The sequence below is a fragment of the Phocoena sinus genome, chromosome 6 (genome assembly GCF_008692025.1).
Source record: "Phocoena sinus isolate mPhoSin1 chromosome 6, mPhoSin1.pri, whole genome shotgun sequence".
NCBI classification, from domain to species: domain Eukaryota; kingdom Metazoa; phylum Chordata; class Mammalia; order Artiodactyla; family Phocoenidae; genus Phocoena; species Phocoena sinus.
The window spans coordinates 88,981,963-88,996,943 of NC_045768.1; the positions used below are offsets into that span (position 1 = coordinate 88,981,963).

At 50.6% G+C, this 14,981-nt stretch overlaps 1 protein-coding gene across 1 annotated transcript; it reads right to left on the reverse strand.

The window, feature by feature from the left end:
- Nucleotides 1–3,401: 3,401 nt before the first annotated feature.
- On the reverse strand, nt 3,402–14,720 carry LOC116755035 (NUT family member 2G-like). Its single transcript, XM_032633896.1, has 7 exons — nt 14,432–14,720; nt 8,287–8,998; nt 7,201–7,329; nt 5,982–6,154; nt 5,244–5,701; nt 4,709–4,825; nt 3,402–4,196 (listed from the first exon to the last, which is right to left on the reverse strand). The coding sequence occupies exons 1-7, from the start codon at nt 14,718–14,720 to the stop codon at nt 3,402–3,404; spliced, it is 2,673 nt and encodes an 890-aa protein (XP_032489787.1).
- Between the last annotated feature and the right edge of the window lie 261 nt (nt 14,721–14,981).

Genomic DNA, 14,981 nt, shown 5'->3' on the forward strand with positions numbered 1-14,981 from the left:
GGCCTTGCTAGGCTTTGGACTTGCTTGAAAACTGTCATCACTTCCTTCTTTCCTATTTCTTCCTTTCGGAGTAGGGATGTCTATTATATGCCAGTCCCATCATCGTATTTGGAAACACTTAACTTGTTTGGGTCACAAATTTACAACTACAGAGGAATTTTGCCTCAGGATGAATAGTACCTCCAGTCTCACCCATATATGATCTTGATGGTGTTTAGCTCAGACTCTGGACTTTAAATTTTACAGTTGATGTTGGAATGACTTAAGGCTTTTGAGGCTGTTGGGATAGAATGAATGTATTTTGCATACAATAAACACACGAATTTTGGGTACCAGGGGCAGAATGCTATGGACGTGTATCCCCTCTACCAATTCTTATGTTGAAGCCCTAACCTTCAATGTATTTGGGGATAGGGCTTTTGGGAGGTAATTAGGTCATGGGAATGGAGCTTTCATAATGGGTTTAGTGCCCTTAGAAGAAAAGACACAAGAGAGATCCGTCTTTCTCTCTGCCACGTGAGGACACAGTAAGACAACCATCTGAAAAGTAGGAAGAGAGCTCTCACCAGGAACTGAATATGGCAACTTGATCTTGGCCTTCCAACCTTCAGAACAGTTAAGAAATTACCGTCTGTTTTTCAAGCCACCAGATCTATGGCATTTTGTTATAGTCGTCCAAGCTGATGAAGACATAGAGAATATATATAAGATGGTCTAATATACATATATCCAGGGTTCTAGAAGTAGAGACAGGAGAGAATGAGTAGAAGTAACATTTGAAAAAGATAATATTATGTTCTAGATGAGATAAAGAATGTGTTATCACTTAATGAAGCAAAATAGATCACATGGAGGATAAACTTTTTTAACCTGAAACTAATCACACGTCAAGAAACTGGAGAACACAAAAGACAAAATACAATCTTAAAAAAAAACAATTAGCAAGGAAACTGATCACCCACCATGCAAGGGTGTACTGATGGCATAATTTGAAGAAACAGTAACAAAAGCCATATTCGATGGAATAAATATTCAAAGTTCTGAAAGGAAAAACTTTTCCTCTGGAACTGATTACCCTGTCACATTATAATTTATAAAAGTTCACCAACAAGGGAACTGATAAATTATTTTTAATGTATGCATACAATGCAAAATTATAAATAATTAAAAGATTAAAGAACATCTAATATATCCATTTTTCTTAAAGTAAGAATGTTGAAAGAAGAAGGCAAAGGCAATATGATTTGCCTGACACCATATATAACCCAAATATAATTATTATACGTAATTGTGATTATCTACAGCTGTGCTAAAAGCATAAACATTTTTATAAGATGGATATTTACCAAGTTCTTGATGGTGGCTATCTTTCTCATTGTTGGTGAGAGTGTAAAATGGGACAACCTTTGTGGAAAACAATATGAAGTTTCCTCAAAAAATTAAAAACATAACCACCATGTGATCCAGCAGACCCACTTCTGGGTTTGTATGCAAAAGAATTCAAAGCAGGATCTCAAACAGATATTTGCACACCCACATTCATCGTAACATTATCCAAAATACCCAAGATGTGAAGAAACCCAAATGTCCATCAACAGATGAACGGATAATGGGGCCTATAAATACAATGAAATATTTCCTTCCTTGAAATAAAAGGAAAGCATGTCTCATGCTACAACATGGATAAACCTCTAAGACATTATGCTAAGTGAAATGAGCCACTCATAAAAGGACATGTCATAGACACTCACATGAAGTATCTAGAGTAGTTAAAATCATAGAAACATATAAAGGTGATTGTCAAGATCTCAGGGAGGAGGAGGGAGAATTAGGGAGTCTCTGCTGTCCCAACCCCCTCCTGGGTCCTGGGGAAGGAATCAGAACTCAGAAGCAGAAGAGGCTTTGGCCAGCAGGGAAGGGGGGGTGAGGCCCAGGGCGGGTTCACAAAGGATCAGAGCATCTGAGGGCGTTAGGAGGAAGGGCCTTCAGAGGTGGGCCAGCACTTGCCATGACGGGGGCTAAGCAGGCTGCAAGCGGGGGCAGTTCGGGGAGACAGCAGGGGTCTGCGCCCTGGCCCTCATTGTTTGTTCGTCTCTCCCTTATGAGCGGGTCATTTGCCCTGCTCTGATGATTCGAAGTCTCTGCTGGCACCCACAGGACGGTGACTGAGGCCTCCACACTCCTCAGCATGGATCCCAGCTCCCACCCAGACCTGGGGCCACAGACACCTCTCCCCCAACCCTGCTGCCCCTGTGAGCAAGCTGTTCTTGTGAAACGCGGTCAGAGTTTGTTAGGAGGAACCGTTTTATATGGGAATACAAATCAGTGTGGATACCAATACACACACATGTCCAGCCATGGGTGGAAAGGGAAGGGACAGTAGTTCTGGGGTGTCTTTGCACACCCATAGGCCCCTAAGGCCAGTCCCCACAGCCACAGCCAGATGGGTCCTCCTCCCTCAGTTGAACGAGATGCTGCTGCACAGAAATCCCACAAGTTCCACAAAGGGGCCCAACTGTCACTACCCTTATACACACCTTTCACGGGTGCCCCATGAATTTCCCCGCACCCATTCCCCTTGTTGCATCCTCATTGGGATTAAGAGGTAGCTGCCTCCACCACTCTCCACATTGCAATAATCCCAGTGGGAGTAGAGAATACTCCCGCTACGACGAGACAGACAGTCCTGTCCGCATAGCCAAGACTTTTCCTCTCTGGTCACTCCACCCACACAGGAAACCCTGGATGCGCGGAGGGTCATCCGAGCGCCGTCGCCTGGCCACTTCAGGGAAGCAGAGAGAAGCTCCATAATGACAAGGGCTGTGTCCAGGCTCCATCCTAGAAACTGGTGAGTGTCCAGAGGGCTGAAAGGCACAAAAGCAGCTCTGCCTCCCCAGAAGGATCAGGGATGCAGAAGATGGTACAGAGGCCCCAGAAGGCCCCTAGCCAAGCAGGCTTTAGAGAAGGGGATGATGAGGGGGTCCCTGGGGAAAGTGAGAGCTGTGCGTTCCCAGGGGCAGCCTGAGGGTTCCTTGTCTATGTGGAGGAAAGGTTTGGTCACCTGTAGATCCAGAGCTCCTGTGACCTCCCTCATCCTTCCTTCCTCTCTGGATTGCTCTCTGTGGAGCAGCGCAACACGAACAAGATGACAGTGGCCTGAGAGCATTTCCCACCAAGACTATCTTTATTCACAATTAATATGCCTAACTCCAAAGGTCCTGCTCCCACCCACAGCTGGCCACACCCACCTCCCTAACCCCCCACAATCCTGCACCCTCTCCCCTCTCTGGTGGTCCTGCCCTCTTTCCCTTCCCCCCACATAATCCAGGGTCAGCAGTGAGATGACGAGGAGCCCCTAGGCTCCCCTGGAGTCCGCCATGGAGGGCCGGCCCAGCTGTCCCCTACTGGATGCAGTGCTTCTTCTTCCTCTTCCTTCTCCTCTCTGTGACAAATGGGTCACGATTTCTCTTTCTCAGCTGTGAGGGTTGAGCCAGCCCCAGAGCCAAACCTGGCCTCCCAGACACCCCGAGGCGAGCCAAGGGGATGGGCAGCTTCTCAGCAGCGGCTGGGCGTCCACACAGAGCCCGCTTCCTCGACTTGGGAGCGGCTGGTGGAGCTGGGCTGAGACCTCTTCTCTGAGGGGAGGGGGCGTGGGGAGCACTCCAGGCCCCCCAACCTCCAGGGGAGGCCAGGCCTGAGGCATGGGCAGGAGTCTGGGACAGACTGAAAGGCCGCATTCTGTGCTGAGTGCCCACAACGAAGATCATCCCAGGGAGCTTCACCTTGTCTTCACCGGACCCGTCCTTGGGCCTTCGGGCGTCCCGAACAGGATAGGCCTCTCTGAGAACAGACGCATCCCTGGGTTCCCGTAGAGGGGCAGCGCGCCTTTGACCCTGGGGAGGGGAGGGCCGTCCGGCCCGGAATGGAGAGACCTCCTGACGTCCTCGAGAGGGAACAAAGACTTTGGGCCTGCACAGGCCAGTGTCTGTTTGGATGAGCCTATGAGGAGCCTCAGAATCAATCTCTGGTGGGCAGGCTTCATCACTGACCCCTAGATGGGGGTCTTGGTCATGCCTCTGGGCACCTTGGCCGGCGTCGGACTCAGAGGGACTTGAGCGCATTCCGGGTGCACTGTGACTCGGGGCTGCCCGCACACCCTCATCCTCTTTCAAGGCCAGGAGTCGTTTCTGCACCAGCTGGTAGGAGGGAGGAGGACAGTGTTGGCTCCACACACACGTGTGCGAGGAGGAGCCCTGGGCAGTGGGACAATGGCCCTGTGGGGAGAGGAGGGGACGGGGGACCCCAGGACTTGAATCCAAATACAGACACTGTGGCATTCTTGCCATCCTCCTGCACCTTATTCCAGGCTTTGTGCCCTTCCCTCCCCTCCCAGCTCCCCATCCTCTCCTTCCTTTCACCCTGCACTGCACCCATCCCAGAACGGGCCCTTCCCCATGCCAGGCCTCTCAGGCAGGGGAGGGATGGATAGCGCCATGTGGCCCTCCGATTCTGGGGCCCTACCTCTCCCCTGTTCACTGGGGTCCCTCCGTGCCCTGGTCTTCCTGGGTGTCCCTTGTCTCCCCTGTTCTACCGGGGATCCCTCCATCCTCTGGCTCCCCTGGGTCATCTGGGTTCCCCTGTCCCCTGGAGTCTCCTTCCCTTAGGGTCCCCTGGCTCCCTGAGTGTCCCTCTACCTCCCTTGGCTCACTTCTTCGGGGGTGAGCCCTTCCTCCTGCTCCAGCTCCTCCACTAGGGCCAAGAGATCCAGCTGTGGGTCTGGGGAAAGCAATTCTGCCAGGAATCGAGGGTGAATGACTGCCTCCACCTCGGACAGAAAGAAGAGGCTGTGAGCATCCTTGGCCAGGAGTGGCCTGTGAGACAAGAAGACCCGGAGGGAAAGTGAAAAGCAGAGACCCACCCCACTCTCCTCCACAAGGCGGGGATGCTCAGCACACACACACACACACACACACACACACACACACACACACGCGCGCGCGTGCACATACACAGTCACACACAAAAGAGCACATACACAGAGGCACATACAGACACACAAAGGCATACACACAGACAGACACAAACACATACACACATACATCTGCGAAAACCTCCCCTAACACCAGGCTCAGGAACAAGGAGCTGAGCTTAAGTCCCAACGGCCTGAGCAGAACCCAGATCTTGGGTGCTGAGTGTTCCATGCCCTGGCATCTTGTAGACCCCAGGCTCCAGGCCTAGCCTACCGTGGTGACAAAGTCCTCCTGGGAACACAGCTTGTCAATGTAGCTCAAGAGGTCCGGGTCCGAGTAGATGCCGTCCTCTTCCTGCTTCAGCTCATTTCCATCCTCTCCACCTTCTGCATCTGACTCGCCTGTGGCTGAGTGGACGGGCCCCACCAGCGCATCCATGATGTCCATATACTCCCTCACAGCCTCGGGGGGAATCTCCTCGGGTGCCTCGGCCTCCGGGGGCTGCTGGGACTTTGGGCGGCAGGGCTGGGCCCTGGGCCCGGACATCCTGGGAGCACAGGCTGAGGCAGAGAGGGAGGAAGGGAAGGAAGGTGAGGGACTCCCAGTCCACCTCCTGACCACCGAGCGCACGTTGGAGAGGGCATTGTTTGGGGGACATTGCTGTGGGTGTAGGGGGGTCAGGACCACCTGAAGCCTCATGCACTGCTGGAGAGGGGAGGCAAGGGGGGCATCTAAGAGAGTCACAAGTAAGGAAGTGGGGAACCTCCAATTTTCGAGGGGTCTCCCCATCAAGCCCACTTCTTAGGCAGACTTTGTGTGGGGTCCTTTGACAGGGAGATGTGAGAGTAGTTACAAAACTGACCAAGTTAAAACCCCGTAGTGACAAAGGGCATCAGTGACCCCATCCCCCACCCCCCGTCTCGGTGGCTGTTTTGGTTGAAAGACCAGTGCCCCTGTCTTCATGGAAAAGGATCCACGTGGGGACAGTAGCCAACCCTAGGCTACTGTTACCTGTGCCTTCAACTCCAGTGGGAACCTGGGTGCCTGGCTGAAGGCCCACTTTCGGGGCTGGGGGCCCCCGAGGATCCAGCTTCGGTGGGGCTGGAGGAGGCAGGTCCTGCGCGCACTGCATCCACTGCCACTTCTGAATCTGCATCTCCTCCTCGACTTCAAATTCCATGAACCTGGGGGGTGACGGAGGCATAGGCCACCCTGAGAAAAAGGCCTGGGTTCTGGAGCCCAACAAAGGCAGCCAATAATGAGGGATTGGGAGAGGATGTGCCCTGAGGCTGTCAAGGCCCTGTGAGGTGCTGTCCACAGCAGAGAGCTGCTCCTGGAACTGATACAAGATCTGCGACCCTTCCTGCCTCACCAGCACTGGAGGCCATTCAACAGCATCGACCCAGGTTGCTGAATTGAACCAGGTCAACGGGACACGTGGCTGACCCAGGGGGCACCCTCCTCATGCCCCCCGTCCCCATCCAGAACCACATGAAGGGCTGACACCTAGAGGCTGGAACAGGCATGTGTTCCCCACGGGGGTCCTTGCCCGAATCCAGGACCCTGGGCTAGGACTGAGAGTCCTGGAACATGGACCTGGAGACAGGGCCCAGGAGAGGCTGGATGACGTGGATGCTGAGCTTACAGGAGAGGCCTTCCTTTCCTCTGAGAGGTGCTCGTTTGTTTGCTTTTCTTTGTTAAACCAAGGGGATTACCATGCAGCCAACAACGGAAGGGCCAGAGACCGTCGGGCTGACGACAGCTGGCTTCCCCAGCCTCTTCAGGGATGCCAGGTTACACACTCAGGCCACTTTTCATGAGGAGAGGGGGTCCCAAATCTATGTCAGAAGCCGCCAGCCACCCACCACTAAAGAAGCAGCAGGCTGGCGGGTGGAGCCCTTTCCCCGGCTCAGCCCATATGGCCGGAGTTGGACCCCAACTGGACTCACAGCGTCACCCTGCCCCATCCTGAGACCTTTATGTCAAGGCAAGGGTAGGTCAAAATCAGGGGACGGCAGAGCTCCTGGTGGAGGAAGGACATAATACCCAAATTCTCAAGGTGAGGGAGGGGTTTCTGGAGGACAGTAGGTCCTCTGGGCTGCAGTGCCCCTGTTCCTGGTGACAGCCCTTCTCCTTTGTCCTCTCTGATGAGCATCCCCATGGCCAGACACTGCCCTCACCCAGTCCCCTCACCCTCCACGCAGCCCCTGGGCCCAGGACGCTGACTCACTTTTCCGCTATCTCATAGTAGATCATCCGGTCAAAGTTGCTAACGCGCTGCCATTCCTGCACGGCCCTGCACAGTCCCCGCTCCAGGGTCATGGTGGGCTTCAGGCGGGCCATGGATCGAAGCACTGGGCTGTAAGACCTTGGGGTCAGTCTCCGTGCCCAGCCCAGGCCCCACCCTCCCGACCCCACCTGCCAATGTGGACCACACATCACTCAACACAGCATGACTGAGCAACAAGAGGGTGGGAGGCAGGTGTCAGGGAGGGCAAAGACAAGGCTTCCCGGCCACTGCTGTCACCGCCTCACACTCACTCGAGGATGACCATCCACTCCCAGGCTACAGCTGAGACACTGTGCCTTGGGGAGCTCTTTTCCTCTTCAAGGCTGCCTTTTCGTAAGAAAAATCACTATCATCAATGAGGCGTGGCATATGCCAGGCCATCTGCTAACACTTCATAGATTAGCCCAAGGAGTCTTCTGCCCGGTCCTCTGAGTGAAGTGTAACTGTCCCCTTTTTACGAGGGACCGGAGGTTTAGGATGGAAATGCCTGCCAGGCTCACAGCTCTAGTGGGACAGAGCCCACGCCCTTAGGAGAGCTCTCCTGTCACCCTGTTCCTAGTGGAATTCTCCACAACAACGAAGTCGAGGCGTGCATTAAGCGCTCTCCTGGGCCCCGCGCTCCTCCCCCTCCTCCGAAGTGACTTCCCCCGGCCACATACACTCAAGTCCTGTATGAAAGGAGACGGCACCACAGGAGACTGCGGCATCCACTCCTTGGCTCCTCACCTTACAGCACGACCCTCTCTGACTGCAAGTCTTCAGTCCATATTACCATGAGAATCATGGAAGAGCAAGTTGGCTAGACTCTCAGGGTGGTGGGGTCAGTTGAGATAAGGCACATTTCAGTCATGATGTCATGGACTGGCAGACTCACCCATATGACCGACAATGTGCCTTCTCATAGCATGGACATTGCTCTCAGACCTTGCTTCCAGTATCCCTAGAGACCTAACCTGCGAGTGCATCCCCAGCTCCTCTTTATCTAAAAGCTCCGATAAGCTCATGACCCCCTGAGCGTTCACTCACATGAGAAAGCAGGAAAGAGCTTCTGCATCAGGACTCTGGGGAAGGTATCTCCGCGCCAGTGGCTTGAGGCACTGCCAACGTCGGAAGTTACTGTACACGCTCTGGGGGATAGAGCAGTCACCCTGCGAGGTGTAGGGCTGGTTGGTGGCCAGGCTGCCCTCCCTGGAAGTGCCATGTGGCCATGGGCCAGAGTTCACTGGGCGAATAATAGGGACCAGCTGGGCAACTAGTGGTGGAGCTTGAGGAGGAAAGCCTGGGGTCCAGCCTCCCTTGCCAGCCTGAGTAACTCCAACAGCTGGAGCAGTCACAATGGTCTCCATCGCAGGGTTTGTTACGAATACGGGTGCAGGACATGCAGCACTCCCACTGAGGGCTCCTGGAGCGCTCCAGGTGAGGGGGCCCTGAGTTATGATAAAGGTCTGAGTCTGGGGCGCCTCCACTGGCCTCCCTTGTGACGTGACTTGGACAGTGAGGTTGCAGGCCCCAGGGGCACCGGGTCCACGGCCACCATTAGCCACCAAAGGTGTCGTGGGGAAAGCTGGCAGCAGGCTGCTGCCAGGAGGGAATGCTGGGGTGATGGGAGGTGGCAGGTGCTGCCCCCAGGGTGGCCGGTGCTGGGGGCCAGGAATGGGTGGAAGAAAGGGCACTGCCGTGAATATAGACAAGGAGGCACCAGGGTTCATGATGACATCCGTTCCCAGCACTGGAGATGCTGTTGAGGCAAAGGAAAGGAGTGAATGGGGGAGGAGAATGGGCCAGTGGGACAGAGGCTTTCTGCGGCCTCAGAATGTAATCTCCACAGGTGAGAGACACCTGGACAAGGGAAACTGCAGCGTGCAAGTGTCATCAACTGCTTTTCATGCCCTGACCTCCAGTTGAGAATTATTCCACTGGTGACCCCGCGCCCATCCACCAAGGCCCCTGACCCCTGCCTGCCGAGAAGAAATTGCCTCAGCAAGCACTCACTTGGAGAGCCTCCCTAAGGCAGCCCCTGGAAGCTACGCTTCACAGGCTGTCTCCCAAGACCTGGAACTGTGTGCACCTCCGCTCTGTGAGAAATGCCCCTCAGCCGGCGTACTAGCAGGTAGGGACCTCCTGCAAGGTAAGTTCTAGGCACCCAAAGGCACTGTGTAAAACATTAGGGCCCCACCTCCTCCTCAGTCATCCCTTTCCTGACGCTCAGTATAAATCCCCTCTTTCTTTCCTAGCCTCACAAAACAAAACAAAATGCTGGAAAATATCTCTCTAATGGAATCGTGATACAAACCCATAACACTGGCCCAGAATGCACCTGCATCTCAGAACAACACACAGCAGGTACGTAACATGGGCCAGGTCCTGCCACCCCCTTCCCAGGGCCCAAAGTCACTGTCATCACTCAGGAGTTCTGTTCCTAGGAGGTGGGGGTGGTCTGAGAAGTAGGCACGTGTCCCTTAGATTCTGTCATTTCATAGCCAGTGATGGCTGCAGAGGAGTAAACAAGGGCCAGGGAATTGTTATGTTACATTGGTCGTGAGAGTACAGACTGCCTGTGGTCCTCCCCTTCCAGCTCCCAATAATGGAAAGACAATCTGAGAAGCAGGCATAAGCCAGTTGCCATGGTGATCAAGTTCTCTGGAACACATCCCTGTTCAGGAGAACAAGGTACACACCACGGTGCACCTAATTAACCAGAACAGGTGTCATAGGATGTTTAGTAATAACACAGAACGTCTTTCTGACCCTGGGCTACACTCCTTCCCCCTTTAAAAGAGGAAGCAGTCTTCATAGACATTCCACCCGAAACAACCCCACTCCACATCTGTTCCCTGCCCATGAAGGAGTGACATGAAATATGAACAAACTCTTCCTCTCAAGGCAGCCTGAAGGTCCACCATGAGATACTGGACAAGATGAAGTAGGTCTGAAGTACTGTGATTTCACAAAAGGAAGAACAATTCAGAGCAACTCAGGAACCTGAGCCCTCTCTTGGCTGAAGTTACACGGTTGCCCATCCCCTGTTGAATCCAAGGCAACAGTTACCTGAACTGAGAAGTGACCTCTGGGCTGGGAGGAGTGAACGAGGTGTGGGCTGCGGCCATTTCAGTAACCTCCTGACTAGCTCTCGGAGAGGACACTTCACTACAGGTGTGGCCACACACAGCCCCATTGAAGAGTTTTCTCACCAAGACCATCTCTCCCCAGGGCCCCCTGAGATACAGTAGGCTCCTGTTCAAATCCCTTTGAAAGATATGGTGAGGCAAGCTTCAGGTATCTCAGGAACATAGTACAGGTCTAGGCTTTCCTCATGACCCTCCCTGTGTCACCACCAGGACATCACACAAATCCTTACACACACATTTCAGAGTTGCTTGTCTCCTTTCTAGAAAGAATCAACCTGTCTGCTGCCATCCTTTCGCCATAGCCAGGGCAATTCCTCTTGATCTACCTCCAATGACCCCTCCTCCCCAGTGCAGTCTCAGGTTTCTTCAGGCTCCCCAGTCTCCCCAGGTGAAATGTCCTTGTGTGTCCAGTGCTCTCTTCTCCCTCTACTTCAGTCCAACTATGTGCTCACAGTGAAGTGTCACGTGTGAACCCAAAGGATGTGAGGGATGGCAGGGTCTCTGAGAACACATCCCCTGCCTATAGGCTTACCTCCTTCTGAAGCCACCCTGCAGGCTTGGGCACGGACTACTGCTGCCTGGTAGCATCAATGAGAAGAATCAAGACCAGGACCCAGAGAGTGACTTGCTTCATCAGATGGTCAGGATACAAGTAAAGAGGGACAAGTTAGAATCTAAACAGTAGAATGTGGGCTAAAACATTCTGCAGTGGAGGAGGGGCAGAGGCCAGGGGGTTCTGGGTAGGGTGGGGTGGGGAGACACTCCATGAGGGCTGTGCCAGGTAGGCAAGAACTGGAAGTTCCTTCCACCTCCCACAGTGACAACACAATTGGCATGTGCCTCTTTAGGCAGTTTATAAACTGTTTCTTTGATTCTCGGCACAGAGTTTGGACATGACGGTCCCTTACTTTTACTTCTTTATCCATCAACCTAGTTTTGTGTCCCTCAACACACTCTGCTTCCTACCTGGCTCTTGACTTACTTCAACAGAGACTAGACTTTCTAAACAAAATACCCAAGTGTTAGTCTGATAAACATAAATAATGGCCACATGGAACTGAGTATTTGAAATTAGGATTGTCTCAGCAGATGCAGTGTCTTTGACTGCTGTATGTACATCACTCCTAAGGAAGTGGTCCTTGTGCTCCAACCAACATCCAGCAGGACCAGCCTTACTAATGATCCTTTGTGCTGGAAAGCCCCTGGCCATCAAAAAACTGTCATGCAGTCCCCATGTCCAAGACCAGAATTCACTAAATGTCTTTCTCATAGTATTCCATGGTTGTTAAAGATTTAGTTTTTTACCTTTTAAATGATTTTAGTATAATATTTTAAGCGAGTAACACCTTCTCATGATTCAAATTTAAATTGTGCAAAATGGACTATGCAGTGGCGAGTCCTCCTCCCACCTCTTTCCCCTGTCAACCCAATCTTCTTTCCCGGAGGAAACCAGTGTTTTACCCTTTTCATTAAAATCTTCCCAGAGATACGTCACGAAACTAAAAACGAATGCAATCTATTTTCATTTTTTAAAATGCCTTCATTTTTTTTCTAGTTGAAAATTCATATATGTTCCAATATATCTCAGGATATTTCCAATGATTGTCTTTGTATGGGTATCGTGGCTCCTCTGTTTCTGCACTAGATTCCTAGAACAAGAATTTCTACAGTCTCTTAAATTTCAAAGCACCTGAAAGAATAGGGTGGCTCGATCTAGTAAAGAAAAGTAACAAATGCCTAACTGAATTTGGTTTTTGAATTTCACATAAAAAATGAATTCGTTTTTAGTACAACTGTGTCCCATGCAGTATTTTGGACATAGTTTTACTGCAAATTCTTTCCCTGTTTATCTGAAATTAACATTTAACTTGAAATCTGTATTTTATCTGGCAACACTACCAAAAAATTAGAACATACTAAGCTATTATTAGTTACTCATCCTTATGAGAAAGAGAACTTGGAGTGAAGAGACTCAAGTGTGCATCTTGGCTCCAACACAAAACACAATTGTAAACATACACAAAATCTGTAGGCTCTTTGGATGAAATGGATTCGGAAGAGCCATCATATAGCACTGAACGTCTTGGCGTAGTAGGGGTAAGGACAGAAGTAAGGAACAAGAAGGCAGAAAATCTTCTTCTCTTTCCTTATGTTAAAGGGACTAAACATCCTAGAGCCCTGGTTTTTCTAGGTGTTAAAATTCCACTACCCATGAGATGGATGTGCACCTTGACACAATGCCAAGAGTTTATCCACCAGTGTCTAATCCCCATTCATACAAACCCACTTCCATCTAAATCCTAGCCTGCAAGCCCTGCTTACAAGTTTGTTAATTTCCTGTCTGCATTACATACACTTGCTCTTTAGAATCTAGGCTCATCATTGCATATGGTCCCATCTGCATGGTAACCATGGTAGCATTCCTTTTAAAAAACTTGTTTGATTATTATTTTCATATTGAGAATCCATGTCAGTCAGTTTACCACTATCAAAATGATATGAAAGAGTATTCATGTTATGTGTTGTGAGAAGAGAGGACTGTTAGGAAACTTGTCAAGGGAGATGAAGGGTGAAAACCTCAGAGGATGGCAACCAAATCTCTTGGGAGACGAGATTCACTGACTGCTGTAGCAGCAGTAGAACTCCTACTGATTGTGGGGTGTTGGGGAAGGAAACAGGTTTAGAAGGACTGTTCCGCAGTGTGAAAAAGACTCCTGTTGGTGCTTAAGAAGTTCCTTGCCCCTTGTCAGGAAAACTGACTCAGAAGAAGATGAGAAGATAAGGTGAGAATATTTCAAGCAACATCATGGTGAACTTTATATCTAAAGAAACTCCTGTTGGGGACTGAAAAAAATAAACAATTTGTGAATATCGCTCAGTACTGGAGCTTTTATAATGAAGGAAAACTTAAATGATTTTCAACCAATAACTTCATACTAGAGGGATGGTGAGGCAAAATATTGTACCCAGGCACTCAAGAAAGTCAGGCTTCCTTGTTGCTTCCTCCCTTTGTTCAGTCATTCAACCAATTATTTACAATATTCTCACTCATAATTCTGATACAGTATTTGAAGGACTCTTCTCAAGGGCACTGATACAAAAATTGCACTGTGCAAAATTAGCCATTCCCAATTCTGCAATCACTTCTGTAATACTTCAAAATCCTAAACCCCAGAGTCAATCAAATTAGCCCAAATGTAATTTGGGAAGACCAGTCACAGAAGGGAGTATCTAAAAGTCCTTTGGATCATGATCTCTATTCCTGCACAGAGGCTGGGGGCAGGCATTGACTACTGAGAAAAAACATCTCTGGACATGCATCACAAGCCTCAGAAGACAGTTCATCTTCCACTCAATCACGAAACATTAAAGAAACAAAGAGATACCATGTTTGTGTCTTATGGAGTTTTCAAGTCTCTGCACTTGGAGGCGCTTAGTGCTGTTAGATGTGAGGGGTCTTCAGAGGCATCCTGTTGAGTGAGAAATGCTCTAATCTTGCAACTGACAAAAAATAGGATCTGATGATTGAAGTTTCTTTGGGAAGTATTACAAAGGCAGGTCAGTAAGTTGATCCTGCTACTATTTTTGTTCTTGTTGTTTTTATTGTCAACTGAAATTCTGCAAGATATTATAAAAAAGGTGGAAGGGAAATTAAAATTGTTCCCATACTACCTGCTGTGTTGAAATTGGCCCAGATGGTCAACTCTTTCTCAAAATTATTTTAAAAAAAAACCCAAAACCCTACAAAGGAAACACCTGTGAATCAACATTTATTGAACAACCTCCATGTATTAAATACACTGAGGAAAAATATTCTAGAAGAGTAAATGCGTTGGAGAAACTCTAGGAACGGAGTCAGGAGACAGTATCTTAAGAGTGTTTCCCAGGTCTGAAATTCTTTGCTAGAATTGTTCTTTAAAAGAAACTTCAGGCTTGCTAGGAAAAAGGACCTACTGTTTTTTGAAAGGCATAAACAAGAACCAAGGAACTGCAGTCCAAAGGGCATGAAAGCACTTGCCCCAATTTGAGGCTACTGTGCTTACAGCGGAGCTCTCCAGAACTCTTTGTAGCTAAGTGCATGGGTTTCACGTGTGCAATATAAAAATCACGAGTGCACATCTCACAAGAGCTGGTTTGAAGAACACGAAAGTTCCCGGCGGGGAGCGTCGCCAGACAAGCTCCGCAGCGTGCCCGACGCTCCATTTCTCTCCTCTCCTGCAGAGACCTCTTGGAACAGATGCCCGCGCGCCCCGCGCCTGCACGCCTGCGCACGCCCACTGGGCGCGGGACTCTCGGGGACGCCGAACGCAGTCCACTAACGGCTCCAGGCATCTGTTGGGACAGTCTGCTCCGGAAGACAGGAACGCATGCGCAAGCGCGGACGGTGGGGCCCGAGCGGCCGTCCGGCGGGGGCGGTGCCTCTCGTGGCAGCCTCTAGTATCAATTATAGAAATCCTGAGGTAAGGGGTACGGGGACTTTTCACCCCTCAGCTGTCACCGCTCTGCGCTGTTGTTCACCCTGTGGGTTATTTGTGCCCTTGTCCGTGTAAGGAGACTCGCCACAATGTGGATTCACGCCCCCATAGAGCTCGA